Source organism: Dicentrarchus labrax, unplaced genomic scaffold (assembly GCF_905237075.1).
Source record: "Dicentrarchus labrax unplaced genomic scaffold, dlabrax2021, whole genome shotgun sequence".
NCBI lineage: Eukaryota > Metazoa > Chordata > Actinopteri > Moronidae > Dicentrarchus > Dicentrarchus labrax.
This window is the reverse complement of record NW_026136715.1, coordinates 21,381,487-21,399,038: the sequence shown is the minus strand read 5'-3', so window position 1 is coordinate 21,399,038 and position 17,552 is coordinate 21,381,487. Positions and strand designations below refer to the sequence as shown.

The following is a 17,552-nucleotide window of genomic DNA, read 5'->3' as shown; positions in this document are numbered from 1 at the left end:
TGTGTTTGTGTTCAGCTCTTATATAGTCATTTGCAGTTAAATCTGCAGAAGGAAACTTAAACAAAACAAAACCTTTTTGTCTTCTTTGCTGAAACTATCCTGACAGTAATACATGAGACACATAATCTGCTCCTATAATGGCATTTGTAAGAATCCACTGGGCCTGAACAAAAACAAATTTAGAGCAGAGAAAGATAGTTGAGTGTTGAGTCTTATTCCCCGGTTGTCAAATGCCAACACTTTAGCTTGGTGGCTTGAAGCTTAGATCAGATAATCATCAATACATCATCAATACATCATCAATACAGACGCTTTCAGTTCCAAGCTGCCACCGGAGTTTCTCCTACACACTTTACAGCCTGTTCTCATTCCCAGGTTGTCAAATACAGGTGCCAGCGGTGTTCAGTTAGTTGCAATCTGAAACTTCACCACTAGATGCCACTAAATCCTTCACACAAGTCCTTTACCAACTTACAATTTTAATGTGTAAACAGGGTTTTTTTTTTTAAGACGTACAAAAACCGCCTTTAAATCAGACTGAAACCCTACTATTTTTAAGTTCAAATGCAGATGTATGTGTGCCAAGTGTGAATCTGTAATTTTATGTCATGGACACACAAACAAGCTGCACTGTTTGCAGTCTGAAAATAGATGAGCCGTTCTCATGCAGAGCTGAAGTCTTCTTAATGGATAATTTCCTTCAAGAAATCGTCTGTTGCTTCAGAGACCAAATCCTAGCTGAGGAATGTCAGCTTTGCAAAATAATTAAGTAGCCTGAACGCTCTAAGCACTTCTACGATTCATGTGTGAATACATCACACACATCTCATCATCACCAGTTCTAATGACCAACTAGTGTACACCAGCACCAATAGGAGCACCAGCAGTGACACGCAGTGGGAAAACACCCAAATAACAGATTGTTCAGTCACAATGACAATACTGAGAATTTTTGGCATCATTTATTTACAAGTTGTAGTGAGGCTAAGGGAGAAATGTTTATTATTGTAGTTTTCAGCCAATATATGCAGAGCATATAGCAGATCTGACCGTTACCTTGGTTCAGCATGTAGGCCTACTTTCCCCTCCCTTGTAGTTTGAAAACTGAACAGTTACCTCCTCTGTTAACCTGCTGCACTTGGATTCACCCACAAAACAAGTATACATTTTTTATGAAATAAAAAAATTAAATAAATAAAAAGGAATTACAATGATTTATCGTCAAACACTAACCTACAACACTCAGTCTTCTTAGAGTTCTCCTTTGCCTAAAATCACTTACTAATTAGCTTGGGAATATGGACTAGTAAATTAGAATATACTGAAACTGAGAAGGGAATACTTGAGACCTATTTACCCATTTTTGAGATCCTGTCTTGAAGAAGGGTGCTGTGTCAAAAAGCTTGTTATACCTTAATTATTTAAGTTTAAATTGTGCTTACAGAATGCCTTTCCCCATTTAAATCTGATTATTTAATGGCGGTAGTGTGGAGTGTCAATAAGGGCCCACAGACCCTGGAACCCCAAGTGGGTTAGACATGGCTTTGAATACAGTAGGACAAAGAGATACAGTATAAAATGTATTGCTTATTTTTAAACCTCTCACTACAGGACTAGATTTAATAAAAATATTATTTAATACCTTCTGTATGTGGCAGCTCAACCTCCTCACTTTCTAAATCCAAATGTAGCTTCAGTATCCTATCTGCTCCCTCATTCCTCTTAGATCCTAGAGTGGAATCAAAAGTACCTGACTCTGCACCTCTACCGTTTTAACCTTTAAAGCTCTGTCATAATTTACCCCCTTAGGTGTGATCCTGCAACCGCCCTCTCAGCTTTAGAGAAGCTGCTCAATTGGAGCATATAATTACATCACTAAGAACCACTTATATCACAGTGTCAACTGTAAAGCTGCCCGAGGTTCAGTCCTCTCTCATAATTAATGCAGGTATGCAACAGTGCCTAGGTGTTCATGGAAGCTACAGAGTTGCTATTCTAAAGGCTTATATTAATCGCTAATATCAATAGCACATTGCCATATTTAAATACTAATATTTGTTAAACTCCATGCTGTTTCTGCTGTCACAATCTGTTTCCCTCTCTTCCATCCTACTACAATCTGTAAGGAATCTGTGGAAGAATATCATGCCGGACCAATACAGGCAGTCTGTTGATATTCCTCACCACCTACTCCTGCAATCAAGTAAGAAGTCATGGAGTTATTTTAGTGCCAGCACAAATTGATCTGAAATTCTGTTCCTGCATAGGAATTTCTGAATTCACCAATTACAAGTCACCTGACGCCTGCCCACAATGGATATGACTGGGTGATTTAACCAACACTTTCTCACTCCCAACTTGTCAAAAACAGCAGCTTGGTCAGGATGCTGTTAGTACCCTCTAGCATTAATTTTGGACCTAGTTGCTAGTTACAACAATGAATATGCTTTATTAATTGTATTACTCCACAGTTCCTGTTTATGCACCTTTTTACTGTCATATGATTCCAACTGTCATACTGCATGATTAATCAACAAATCCTTCGAGCTCAGTTGTGCCATGTACAGTATTTGTTTTAAAGTAAATGTGTTGTATATTGTTTTATATATCTTCTACAATATCCTGTCGTAGTTCTGCCACAAGATGGCACTTTAGCTTCAGGAGTAAGATTGAGCTGTCCAAGCAGTGTTGAAGTTTTCCTTCATCTCTGTTTATCCAGTTGTTGCATTGCTTATGTAATCACTTACAGATATGATTCCTGTTTCTTTTATGTTGGTCTAACCCAGGGGTACTCAAATATAAATCAAAGCGGACTGCTTGCAAATTGTCTACGGTGTCTTTAATCTATATGTGTCAGTTAACAAGCAACAACTTGAAAGAGCCCAGGGAAATCTGCATATAATGATAATAACACTCTGTCCTGTTTTTTCCCCTGAAACATCCACTAGAGTATAAGATACACTGATGCATTAGCGGAAGGATGTATTCACAACAGCTCTATTTAGATTAGTGTATTTTAATTTGAGACTTACTAAGAATATAAATACAGTCCTTGCCTTCCTTAAAGTCAATGCAATATACTAAAAAACTGTATATAAATAGTATAAACCATTGCTGTCATACTACAGTTACTAAATGATAGTAGTACAGTACTATATGAAATATACATAAATAAAATAGAATAAAATGATGGTATCATTCAAAATGTTCCAAATTATAAACAAATTCAAGGACCAAGTCAATTTGTTTTGCAGTGGTTGTATGTTGAATATTAGTTCAGGCAGAGCCTCATTGTAAACATTTGGATTAGAGCATTAATTTACATATGTGTCAGCTGGCTCCAACCACCAATGTCTCCATCAGGATCAGATGAGGGACTGGTGACAGATTCTTGTGTGCTTATGCCTGTGCTTATTTAGCCTTTTCCCATTTCCAGTCCAGTATCCACAGAAGTCAACCAATGGCTCACTCAATTGCAGTAGCGATACTACTACTGTTTCAGGAGTCAAGCAGAAACAGCCACTTCTCCTGACCCTGTGGTTACATTTTGGACCCTACACACACAGATCTCACCCACTGTGCCCAGCAGGTTCTTTTATATCATATAATATCCCCATTTAGGTGATAGGAGTTACGCTTTGGGTGCGAGAAGCATAATCGTGAGAGATGTGCTCTTTGAAATGAAGTCGCTGACCCAGGAATCACTAAGCAGATACCATCACTTTTCAGTCCCATTCATAGTAATTTGATTCTTTCCCACTTTCCAACTAGAATAGGGCGTACTCCTTTAACTCTTTCATACAAATTAAAGCAGGCTATTCAGTATGGCATCAGCTTTCCAACAAATCTTTGAATGTTCCACCTTATTTTTTATTATTATTCAACTTTTATAGCTAGCAATTCAGTTTAGTGTAAGCAGAGTAAGTGGCCAAGTAATTGAGGCTATGTAATGAGTAATTGACTGGTGAAATTGAGTAAATCACTTGGTAAGTAATTGACTAAATACCTTGGTAATAACTATAGTTGAGTAAGGAGGTGAAGGTGGTCCCGTAGTCAGAAGGGGCTTCCCAGGGCAGTCACTCTGGAGAGCACTGGGTATCCTTGGGGTTAGAGGGCCAGTCTGCTAGACATTCGTCACAGACATCACCAGGCACACAGAGACAGCATCCAGATGGCTCTGGCTGAAAAGGAGTGAGAAATGGTGCAACCAGGCTGGCAGAGGAGAGGGAGGGCAGACCTGGCGAGTGGTAAGTGGTAAGACCTGAGGGATGGAGGGGGTGGTTCTACTTGGAAACCCAAAGGTTGCAACTATAAGGCTTAAAATAGTCGATTTTAAGAGGTAAATATACCAGTTATTAGCCAGCAAATGTAGCACAAATTCAACTCAAGTTCCAGAGTATTACATAGAGCAAAAATAAATTCTTGTGTTCTATCCATCCACTATTATTCGGGGAATATTAGAAGGCGAGTTCTTCCTTTCTTGCACCCACTGACCCCAACACAGACTTCAAGGGCTCTCATATAATGGTTTGATCATCTGCAAAATAAATAACGAGAGGGGACATACAATAGAGTGAGGAAAGGTCAGATAGGAGTGGACGTAAATGCCTTCTTGCTGTTGAGGAGTTGATATTGGATATGTTTTTGTTATTGCTGCAGAAATCCATAGTTACCTGAACTGTCATTTGTTATGAGGGCCTGGGTTTTTATTTGAGGTAAAAGTGACCTGACAATGTTCAGGCAGTGTTTGTGAAAGGAAAGTTACTCCCTTCTCTCAGAATAGATTTGACTCTTGGCAAACATTTAACGGAATGTGTGAGAGAGATAGAGAGTGTGTGTGTGTGTGTCTGTGTGTGTGTGTGTGTGTGTGTGTGTGTGCGCGCATTTAGTCTCAAGTGAAGAGCTGGAGTTCCTCTCTGTGCATTCAGTTTTAATTACTGGAGCCTCATTGGCTGTATCCTGTATTTGTACCTGTGTTCCTGTGTGTGTGTGTGTGTGTGTGTGTGTGTGTGTGTGTGTGTGTGTGTGTGTGTGTGTGTGTGTGTGTGTGTGTCCAGCTTTATTATGTAAGATAGATGTACAGATAGGACCAAACCATTAGTCACACACATATTTCATTAGTTTTATTTCTGTTAAAATTTACATGCCTAGTACATACTAGCAGATCCCAGAACTTTCCAGTTGGACAGGGATGGGAATAAATCCCTTTGTCCTTTGCTTTCACCTCTTTTCCAGTTCTTTTAAACCAGTCTGTTGTGATAAACTGACAAATATGAAGGTATTTTTGTTGTTAAAGTACTACTATGTAGGATTTTGTGGCATCTAGTTGTGTAGTTGCTACTCCCTCACTACACCCTCCCCTTCCAAGTGTGAAGGCTGAAACTACCGTGACTCGATCTAGAAAAACGTGAAAATGTTAGTTTGTCCATTCTGGGTTACTGTAGAAACATGGTGGTTCAACATGGCAGCTTTCATGGAAGGCGATCCTCTGTGGATAAAAACTGCTCATTCTAAGGTAACAAAAATATAACAATTCTTATTTTCAGGTGATTATACACTAACGAAACATACTCCTGAATGTTACACACTGCACCTTTAAATAATCAATTAAGTTACACTACTGTGCCTGTGTCTCTCATAATAGGGATACACATCACCCTATTTCACCAACCCGCAAGCCATCCGATATTAATAAGACAGTTAATGTTTATGACTGGCCTGCCCATTCTGCGGATTATCACTCTCACAACAGTCATATAACTGCGATACGCACATCAAGTGGGCTTGGGTACTCCGCCAACCCATTTCCAGAGATAGATGGACAGATAAGTGAGTACTTTGACATAAGACCTCCTCAAGTTTCCCACAATACGCAAGGTTATAAATATATATTTCAGCAAGGTTAAGACTGTGCGCGCACACACACAGACACACACACAGATCTATATCTTTTACCTCAGTGCCTGCTGAGTCTGACTGCAGTTAGCATGGCATCCTGTGCTTTCAGACTTCAGTGAAATCCATTCATTACCTCACTGTGGGATTTAAATCTCCAAGCAGGGTAAGGTTTTGAAGCAGAAGCCTAGAAAAGATAAAAGCAAGTAAAAGTTACAACAAAGTTAGAGGTATGTTTGCATAATGTTCTTTAGTTTTACACCTCCTTTAATCCCACATTCTGAGTTGGTTCAACAGGGAAGCAGCCCTGGAGTTAAAGCTATACCTATACCCATATACCTTTGACTCCTGAAGTGGGATTCAAAATCAGTTAAATTGCCCCTAACTGAAGCTGTAAGTTGAGGAACAAGTAAATCTATTCTTGTTGGAATATTAATGTGCCCTGATTACCCTTTTCAGTTTGATTAGTAGACACTAGCAATTAGGTTTAGAATTGGAAATTGATTTGTGTAAGAAAGAACTTTGATCTTCAGCAAGCTGTATGTGTAAGTACTCAATGTACCAAAAAAATACTCTACATTACTATACATTGGACAGTTTAGTGACTAAACAACAATGCAAACTAACAAGCAGGATGCACTATTTAAATTCAGGGGAGCAGAAATCCTGTTGCATTTTGGGCATTTGGAAATACCTTAATCGATACCTTATCAAACCATATACTTAAAAAAAAAACTTTTGTAGATGTCATGACAACAATAATATAATAATCATTTATGTATAGTAGGTCCAGGTCTAAAAATGAAAAGAATAGCCTCTAACAAGAATCATCAACCAACTTATAATGTAGCTTTGAGGAACCAGTCCCCAAAATACTCAAACTACCCAGCATTACCGTTCCTTCTCTTAGGTTTTAGTTCAGTCAAAACAGGAAGTTATCCCTTTGTTTTCAAATGTTGCTATGGTGAGGTCACTTCCTGTCTGTCCATCAGGGCTGCTGGCATCCTTCTCTAGCTTGTTTTTACTCCCATAAGTAGGGCATGTAGAGGTAGAAGGAGAGGGCGGGAATAAATCAAACAGTGAGAAGAGAAGCACAGAAGACAAAAGTGCCAAAGAAAGCAAGAGACTGAAGCAGTAAAAGGTGGAGGCAGTAAGAAAAAAGAGGCCAACAGAAATAGGAAAGAGAGCATAAAGACAAATTGAGAAAGGGATCAAAACAGATTAAGTATTGCAAATAAGGGAGAACAGAAACAGCTCTGATTTAGATCTGATTTAATTAGAAACACAGATTCTGCTATAGGAAGGAAGTGGAACCAAAGGGATTTGACCTGCATCCCTTCAAAATGTCCCATTCTATAATAAGTCCCTATCTTGCATCTGCATAGCTGCAACAAAATTGTGATGATAACATGGTCTTCACATAAAAAGAAATAGTGTCCATCCAGTTTGACTGCTAAGGCACTGAGTCCGCCTCCTCTCGTCCTGCGCTCTGTCGACAGCACCCGATGTTGATGGGTTGGTCCCATCCGGTCGTTTGACAGGGTGGATCGTCTTCAAGGTCCACTGCTCTTTAATTCAAAGCCGCTTTCTTTTCCGATGACTACAGGCCGTTTCTTTCTACCCACAGTGAAACACCACTGTGGGCGAGGCTGAGCTCCTGGTCAAAGGCGAGACAGAGAGCGATGGAGAGCCCGCCACTGCAAGTGCAACAAAACCACTGCGAACAAAAAGCAAGTAATGAATGTAATCTATGCAAAACATGTACAGGCAAGGAAAATAAACAACTCAACAAGTAACTCAGGTTGGCCACACTGGAGCAGGATACTTTTATTAATATTAATAAATTATCTATAAAAACATGAAGGAACAGCTTGGTTGCAGGCAATTTTTTCCTTAATGCAATGCAGAGCTATTCACCTGTATTATTAAGGAAAATACAAGTATTGTATTGGGACTCAATATTAAATGGGGATTGGAGGGAAAACATTTTTTACTATGGTATTGAATTGGTATCGAGAATCCTGGAATTTCACTAGTACTACTATACTAAATTTCTGGTATTGTGATATCCCTATTTTGTTGTACAGACAGCAACTGCTGTATTGTTGCACTCACTTGTCCCTATTCCTTCCATCGAAATGTTTTTCAGCTCAGTTTAATTTTCTCTGGCCTCTATCCCATTTACATTTCACTTTATTTCTTGTTTCCCTCCCACCAGATTTGTTGCCATTTGGAGCCATTTGGGGATTCAAGACAAACAAAAGGATGAAATGAATATAGCTTCACAGATAATCAAATAATGCGTTTATTTAGTCTACAGTTTTGGCAGCTTTACAGGGAACAGGCAGTTACCGGAGCCTAATTACTTTCTCTGTATAATTCTATCTTTCATATTATGAGTGTTCTCTAAATGTTGTCCCAAAAAAATACCATCTGTCCATTCCACCTAATGGGTTAGGATTATCCTAAGCTCTCCTGTATTCCTAGAGATAATATGGACTTTCACAGCTCAGGCAAGTTAATGACATCATTTTATTCCCATCTGTGGGCATTTCTGGGGCAGAAAGTGAAGATAGTAAAGTTCTAAATAAACAAGGTAAAGTATTGTATTGTTAGAAAAATGGCCATTAATAATGCAGTGTATTCTATTTTTATGTATTTAATTTAATTTAGGGCCTTATACTGATATTGAGGGTATTTACTATCCCCATAAAAAACACTGAATGTTTTTGAGCCTGCCTTGTTTTTCTTCTTTGACCCAACAAAGTATCAGACAAACTAAAAATCTGACCCAGTGTGGGTGCTAAATGAAACTTAACCACATTGGGGCAGAAACATTTCTGTAACAAATGACCTAATTTGTCATTTAGGTATGAGGAATGTGGTAAACTTTATTCTTCCTCTCCTTATAGTCTTTATTTTATGATTCAATGATACTTTTGTTAACTTCACTATAGTCATGCTTGGTGTTTTATTACTTTAACTGTGCAATGAATGTTTGACAACTAGAAGGGAAGGACGATCATTTTACCCAAAATGTACAAAATGACGAGAAAACAAACCATGCTAAATACCAACAAACATTTATTTGTGAATTCTATGACAAACAGGAGGCAGTTATAATATCTCGTTACAGGCTACATTGGTCGGAAAAAACTAAAATCCCCAACCCTTTAAAAATCCACTTTGATCAAATGTTCTCATTTTACTTAGTTAATGTTTGCTGCCTTTTTTTTGTTTTTCATCCGCTTCAAAATGCACCTATGTACAGAAGAAATGCTCAAGTGTGGTCTATAAAGGGAGAGAGCTACATACTTCCACAGCGACCTGGTTCAGATCAGCTGTTGACATTCAGCTTTTCTCAAAGAAACAAATGGACAGAGTACAAACCTTTCCTTTCTTTTCTAGTTGCAATTACACAGGGACAAATTTACTTACTGCGTACTCATTTTATTTGTCTTTCATTGCATTCTCCGTTTATTCAAGAATCAAGCGTTATTAAAAAAGACAAGAGTAGGATATATAAAGCGAATATACAAGCAGGCAGTCTCTCTAGGTAATAGTTAAGCTAACATTATGAACAGCTTAGAATTCATGTACATATTGCCAGGATGTAATAATCATATGAATGGTATGGAAACATTTAAAAAGGCTGGAAAGATTCATGTAGATTTTCTGACAGGTTTACGGACACACACAGGGAACAATGAGACTCGTGGTTTATGACATGCAACCTGTAAGAACTCATCAGTCATTGGCTGGTGATGCTGTGTGACCTGTAAAACTGTCTGTCATTGGCTGCAACGCCTAGTACTTATAACCTGAGGGGGAGGAGCAAATATAACACCTGACAGGCAGGTGGAAAGGCTGGAGAGGCAGAGACAGAACTGACCGATGACATCAGAGTTGGAGAGAGATTTGAGTGTTATGCTGACTGCGCCATTTCAGATTTTGACAGTAAATGCAAGAAAATGTGTTGCAGTAAAATACCAGTAGGAGCTGTGAGATGCATTTCCAGCAATGATGTCACATATGGTTTTTTGTTAAATCAATATTAAATAATTACTATATTGCTAATTACTATTACTTGTGTTTTAAAGTGATACCAACCAATTATTTTATGTGTTCAAATCAGTTAAAAACATGAAACATTTACCCAAAACGTAACCTTGGTCCAAATTTCCCACCATTTGCAGGTCTGGTCACACAAAAGTGAAGCAAAACTCATTTCTAAGGCATAATGTACCCTTGAAACCTTGACACTGAGGTCCCTTATTGGCTTTTAACACGTATTGTCCGTCAGAATGTATGTAGTAGAGCAACCGCTGAGGATGAATGTAAACACAAATAAGTCTACACCTACGATATTTAATCTTAACTCCCGATGAAATTCATCTGGATCATCATAGTTTAGAGCCAAATGTTTGCAGGAAAATAAATGTTTTAACTAAACTGAGACATCTTTGTAGAGGAAAGGCACAAAGTGACCTTCTCATTGACAGCAAGACTAAATGACAATAGGACTAAGGCCCTGGTACACAGGCATCAAATATGTTCAGAAGATGCACAATTACACTAAAGACACATTATGTTTGGTGTTAGTTAATGACGTGTCTCAGAGTATATGATATAAATGTAAGAGGTAGAACAAAATATTTGTACGGATATTCTGAATGATTAAAGTTACTTTCTGTTTTGTACATTATACCAAAATCTCTTTTCAAAATTACCTTCAACCGTCCATTTTTTTTAAAGTAGATTAGTTTCAGGTTTGTGCTTTTATTTTACAATTTTTAAAACAAAAATACCATTGATTGTTTGGACCTGTTATTGGTATCTGTTGCAGTTTTACATGTGGTCATGTTTGGATTTCAAATGTGATGCAAAGAGTTTAGGAATGAATCCAAGATTAATGGCTTATCATGACCCATTCTGTAGTTTTGCTGTGTATCCAAAAAGCAGAAATGATGCCAAACCTAATATTAGGGCATGATAAATGTTCCTTTGTTATTTGAGACTATTCATCCTGGTGTGTGGTGGGAGAGACTGTGGTATGACTGAGTCATTATTGGACTGTGGTTGCTGCAGACAGGACTTCTGCCAACCTGCAGTTAGCTCTTCCTGCTGTTACACTGTGTACTGTCTACCAACATACTGTCAGTGCTACCAACGCAGGCTCTTTTTACACTATACAGAGATGTTTAGACGTAATGGAGACACCAAGCTTATGGGGCACAGTGAATGGAAAAAACTAATTAAGTTGTTTTTTTATTTCTCTCTTACCATGACAATACTAATGAGTCTGAACTATTTTGAGTGTAGACAATAACATGTTGGCTAGCAAGTGAGCTAGCCTGCGGTAATTTGTTCACTAACATAAGAAGCAACCATTAGTGGCTGCTATTTCTCAAAAGTGGGAAGTGTATCATTATCAACCTTGATTCTTTGAACCTCTTGGTTGGAATAAACATGGGCGACTTTAATATGTTGGTATGCTGAAATGCAAACTAGACTAAATGTGGCAGCCGAGGTCATTGATGTATATTTGTACTGAGGTTTGATAAAATATGCCTCCTACTCCACTGAAAACCTTAATTTTAAAGAGACAACATTCGCATACCTTTGTGCAACAAATGCAAACAGCTAACCATGCTATTAATGTTATATAACTGTTGGAAACAAGTCCTGATGTACTATTGTAGCTGCTTTGCTAAATGAACGTGTTAGCTTTGTTGTCAAAACTCAAGTAACTAAAGACTGTGTCTTGGTATGCTTGGAAATCGGGCTTTCTTATCTGCACCAGTACAGGACCAACAGCACCAGTATAATCTGTTACATTATACATACTGTAATCTGTATTAGCAGGTTAGTTTTCTTCAGTGACAGTAGTGTCTATTTAAAAACTCAAAAGCTTTAAAAGACGAAAATATAATGTAACATGTACTCAACCTTATTAGCTGCGCTTTTAGGGCAAGAGTTTATATGAGTTTTTTAAAAATCTTTTCAATCAGACTGGCTTGACTAAAACTACCTGTTGTTGTATAATTGTGGTCAAAAAAATAAGCCGGCCTATTCCTATGGCAATCAGACCAGTAGCTTTTGAAGCGGTGGTTCCAGACGGCTGGTTTTTACCAGCAGTGAGGGCTGGAGTGGAGACAGACAGCAGCATTTAGACTGTGGGTTTTCCTCACTGTGTTATTTAAATACATGCACTGTTACTGTAATGCCCTATTTTAAACTGCTGAGTCATTAAATGGTGTGCAAAGATGGAGAAATGCTCAACTGCTGCTCATACAGAGACAGAGGAAGAGACACATTTAAATAGAGAGATGGGTAGATGCCTTGTTGAAGGAGGCGAGCCCATAGCAGACTTTACATTAAGTAGCACCATGATAACTAAATAGAATAGAAACAACAGGGTAATATATCAGCAAAAACGTCCATATAAAATAAACAAAACAAAAATAATTTACTTTCCAGAAATACAATAACCCTTGGTATAAAAAAAAGTTAATATATACTACATCCTACTATACCTGTAAACCATTTTGTCCTTCCTCCCCTGTGGTACAGTACTTTACTGTAGCTTTACTACAGCCTGATCGCAATTACATGCATAAAAACAATCTTACCCATTTTAAAAAAAGGCCTGCTGGGTTTGTTTGTGTGTTTTTATATGGAGTCCAGTTTTGGTGTGAGCTGACTAATAGGAAATCTGACAGGCACTTTAAATATCTGTTGATTGATTAGAAAAAGAACAAGATGGCAAACAAAAGGAGAGGAGGAGTAAATGGAATAAATACCCTTTCCAAATATGATTGGTTTTAGTTTGCCGTGTTTTTTCTATGTTTATAATTCCCTAGTAAGACTCGACAGCATTTGTGTCAGTAGTAAATATTTTGTGTTCAGACATCTTAAAAACATTTGATGTCGTCAGAACTGCCACGCAGGTAAAAAAAAAAACGATACCCATTTTTAATTTAGGAAAACAACTTTGACTAGTTTGTAGATATCAAATTAAGTAAATTAAACATTTCATGAATGTATTTCTTAAAAAGTAAAAACCCTCAGTGCTTTAACTACTCTTAACTTGTTGCTTTCCAAGATTAACATTATAATGCTACATTTCTAAAATGCGTATAGGGTTCGTACAGTAGCAACGCCGTTGGCATGGTACCACAACATGAGGACAGTTGTGTGTGAGAGAAAGGAGGAAGTAAAAGGCGAGTATTTTAAAACTATCCCCTCCACACACGTACAGTACACATCCGGGAAAGACGCTAATAAAAGGAATGCATTGACTGAGTTCTCCTTGGATTTAGAGTTAGTGAGTGTTTCTGGTTGATGGCAGATGAGCACACACATCATATTTGATGCCATGAAGCGAAGAGGATAGGGATGCACCGATAAAGCTGATGGGCATCAAGTCAATATCATTATTGTTATTAAAGCATTTCTTAATTATGTAAATCCCAAAAGTCACAGGTGACATGAAAATCCGAACCACCTTCATTTTCTGTACTTTTTCAACAGAATGAAGCTAAATGGAATACATTTCATGTGTTGGTTTTGGTTTCAGTAGCATGATCCCAAACTAGTGCTTGAGGTGCTCTGAAGAACTGGTAAAACAAGTGAAAAAATGGTATCAATGCATCTCTATCCAATACCAAACAAAATCTGAGGATGGGGTTTTAGGTTAACCTTGCAAGCAATCAGAAATGGTCCCCAATCAGTGTAACCAACTGAAAAAGCTTCAGGACAGTGTGCTGTGGGACTGTGCACCACATGTCTTCATGAGATCATCAACGATCGTCGGAGGTTTACATGTGAATCAGTGAAGAAATATCTCAGAAATATGAAAACCAACAGGCACTTTCTGCCTGCTGTAACAGGTTCAAACCAAAACTGCAATTTTCCAATCAGACTCCGGAGAGTGACAACTTTTGAAGTAGGTTTTCTTACATCTACAAGGTATAAGTCATGGCTACAATGCCACAAAACATCCTCATATTTGTGGCTGAAGTCCGTCTGGGAACACAGTTACATCTAAATAAGTCTGGAGAGCTTTTTGTTGTTTAGGTTTGCAACTAAACAACAATGCAAGGAGGTCCACTCAGATCAGTTTTATGGTCTCATTTATAGAGCTCACAAGTCATTCAACAGTGGAGTCCAAGTCTGGTCATGCTGGGGGTATGTTGTCCAGTAGTCCTTATGTTCTTCCTTTAGTGATCTATTTCAATAGGAAGAACACTGAAAACTAGTCTGCGATCAAAGCAGATGTGTCATCAAGATGACTTTTTCATATCCATGTTGGAGACACTTGCTCAGGCGTTACTGTGCTAATCCATCAAGAAGGCTTTCCCAGCACGTGTGTGTCAGAAAAAACATCATACGTCTCCTCTCCAGCTTTACACTGTAGCTCCCAAAGTAACATATTTCAATGCATATTCAGACAGGGACTACGTTCTTTCTTTCTCCTTGCTTATCTGTAAATCCAACATGGCTGCTGGTCCAACAGCATGGTGTCATCAAGGTGGATTTTCCACTTCAAAACTGACCATATGTTGTACCTGTTGTTCTGTAAAGTAGGGTGGGGGAGGGTTTGTTAGGTCCAGTCCTGACATCGTAGTTTTACTTGTTAATTTCTCTTCAGTTTGCAGTTTGTTGTTTGTTTTTTTAGTTAAGTGTGTAAGATCATGTGTGTGTTTATGTTTATGCCCTGCTGGTAGTTGTGATGGTTAGATCTGTTGCTTGGTTGTAGTTTCAGTCCTCCCTGTCCTTGGCATTAGAATGGTCTAGTCCAAGACAAGTGTAATATTGCCTGGGTTGTGTGTGTGTGTTTTAATGAATGTGTGCATGTGGCAGTGGGTTTGTGGGGCAGTCTGTGCAGTGTGCTAGCGGTGTGTGTGTGTGTGTGTGTGTGTGTGTGTGTGTGTGTTATGTGTTTGGCAGTGTGCCTGCTTGGCAGGTTGTAGGTGTGTATGTACATTTGGTGATGTGAGAAGTGTGCGAAATTGTGTTTTTATGGCAGTGGTGTACAGTGTTTGTGAGGAATCAGTATTGCTTTGTGTGTGTGTGTGTTGCATGTGGCAGTAGTCTCATCACTCGTTGCAGGCGTCGCCCTTCTCCTCGGTTGCCAGAGACTCTTGTGGGCGGTGCTTGCACTGGCCGAGCGAATGGCGAGTTGCTGCCCTTGATGGTCGCGCAAGGCAGGAAGACTGGGCAGCACAGTCACAGGGTGCATCCTGGGAAATGGAAAGATGTCTTATTTACTAAAACATGCAGGTGTGAATATCTTTTCATATTATACATGAATATTTTTGATATTTTTGAATGAGTTTTAAAAATAAAATTCAAAGACCATACTAGTGCAAGAAGATAGCTTCTTAACTACAAATGATATTTATTACATTTTCATCTAAATCGGCTAAAACAAGCAAAACCACAGACATTTAATTAAGTTTAAAATAAAAACGCATTTGCAATGGCCGCACCTCGGTCCCAGATCCTGCAGCTCCTGCGTTGCTCGTCGTTTCTTTCCCTCCTCCCATGATACTGACCATCTCCTCCCCAGCTGTCTGTCTCATAAACCTCTTATTGACAATTCTGGTCACGTTGTCGTTGCTTCCACCCAACCCAACCAGCGCTCCAACCCCTTCTGGCTTGGGCTCATCCATGCCACCCAAGACACCCATACTTTGTGCTCTCTCCACAGGCAGAGCGACTCCTGCCTGGGCACGGCTTGTGCAGACGTTCTTGAAGAACTCCTGAACCAGGCCTCCGTACCGCTGAGAGCTGGGGTCAGATCCACAGAGTGCCGTACAGGAAGGTTTCCCTGCAGCATGAGGCTGCCGTGCTGGACTGGCACCCTGGCTGGCTCCTAATGGCAAACAGGGTTCAAAGACGGGTATTATAATTATTTCCATGAATCGTGGTTGACAGATAATTTATTTGAATCCTGGAGGGACTTGCACTGTGAAGTCACTGACATTAACAGTAATGGAGACTTTGACTGTCAAAGCAAGATGAACTGAACGTTTCCAGACTAATTAGCATTTGTGAATTAGTCTGCTGATACCAGGCTAAGAAAAACAGGTCTTTGGGGAAATATCAGAATTGCTCCTCTTTGTCTCAGCGGTCTGCGGCCTGAGAGGCATGTCTTTGTCTGGCAGGAGAATGAGTAAACAAACTGCACTGTGGCATACATGTCATAGGCAGACATGTTGTTAGCAGTGGTATGGGAGAATAGCACCATAGCACCATAAGGACCACACCAGTATCTAAACAGACCAAATTTGCAGTTAGGTTTACATAATGTTTAATGTGCTGCAGCTGATGAACTATTTAGCTATCTAGCCTGCAAACAAGCCTTGTGAATGTCGCTTGTTCATCAAACTAAGGTGCTGGACAAGATGTATGTTCATGTTTGTAATTGTTAGATCAGAAGGAGAGGAGAGAGGAAAAGCTGTGCACTGTTGTTCAAATTCTTTGGCTCTGGTGTTGTCTAGCACAGTGGTTAAATAATAATCTAAACTTTAAAAATAACTATTATATTTGTAGTCTTTACATAAATGAACTAAATATTGAGATATAAGCCTCCTGTGTATATTTTTTAAGTTTTCTTACACCGCTTAAAATCAAGAAAGTCTTGCGACCCCACATGAAGCTTTGGTGACCCTTAGTGGGGGTCCCGGCACCACCACTGGTGTAGCAGGCTGTCTCTGAATGAGACGTTACTGCTTTATGCAAATATGGTTAAAAATGTCTTCCATGAAAAAGGTTTTATTTCAATAAAACCTGACTGGTCAAACCCTCGTTCATAAAGTCTTACCTCCGTCACCCCTCCAGAGCGACTCTGTGCTTCCAGAGTGTTCCACCACACTGAAGAGGCTGGAGAGGCCGTCTGTGAGGCCGTTCAGGACGGGGCTGTCCCTGGTGGTGGTGGAGCGAGCCCAGGCTGAGCCTCCTCCACCACTGATGGATCTTTGCTGGAGGCTCCACAGGCTCCGGTCTCTGGAGGAAGACGTCCCATCCAATCTGGAAGTGGAGCCTAAAAACAGAACAGTTGGATATGTCGTTGTTCCAAAAAATAGTGCTTACATTGAAGATCTGCGAAGCACATCAATGGAGCTATTTTAACAATCACAGACAACTATCCCAAATTGGCTTGAAAATATGTCTTGGACTCCAAGGATGTTAAAACAAAGCGCAATTACCAGATGACACTCTGCGTTGTAGTTTCGGTGATCCGTACTTGGGCGAACAGCATGGCCTCTCGATGCGGCTGTGAACTTTATCCAGTGATGTCGATATCTGCCGGGTTCGAGCTGATGCCAGCGAGGAGGTGGTCGTTGGAGAGGGGCGAGGAGACCAGGCTTTGGAGTGTAACCCCATCCCTCTGCTGTTTGGAAGGTTGTCGGTTTGAAGCCCGATGCTGACGTACGATGAAGCAGTCTGCGTGGACCTGGTGGACATACCAACCGCCTGGGTAGAGAAATGAAAGTGATGGAGAATGTTTAGTGTCTTTGGAGAAGGAGAAAATGCAATGATGAGTAATTGTAACAGCTACTGAAGTTGTCTGATGAAGTACTGTGGCCACAACATCTTTTTTTAAATAAAGCTATGTTTTACGACCAATAGTTGGACCATAAAATCAG

The 17,552-nt window shown here is 39.4% G+C and overlaps 1 protein-coding gene across 2 annotated transcripts in view; it reads right to left on the bottom strand.

Annotated features, from left to right (window-relative positions):
• Nucleotides 1–8,962: 8,962 nt before the first annotated feature.
• soga1 (suppressor of glucose, autophagy associated 1) overlaps nucleotides 8,963–17,552 on the bottom strand; it is a 106,729-nt gene continuing 98,139 nt past the window's right edge. For both annotated transcript variants that reach the window (XM_051424886.1, XM_051424887.1), the window contains exons 21-24: nucleotides 17,112–17,379; nucleotides 16,727–16,945; nucleotides 15,390–15,775; nucleotides 8,963–15,140 (exon numbers count right to left, since the gene is read on the bottom strand). In XM_051424886.1, the coding sequence (XP_051280846.1) occupies nucleotides 14,997–15,140; nucleotides 15,390–15,775; nucleotides 16,727–16,945; nucleotides 17,112–17,379 (1,017 nt within the window). In that variant the 3' untranslated portion in view covers nucleotides 8,963–14,996. The remainder of the gene's footprint in view (nucleotides 15,141–15,389; nucleotides 15,776–16,726; nucleotides 16,946–17,111; nucleotides 17,380–17,552) is intronic.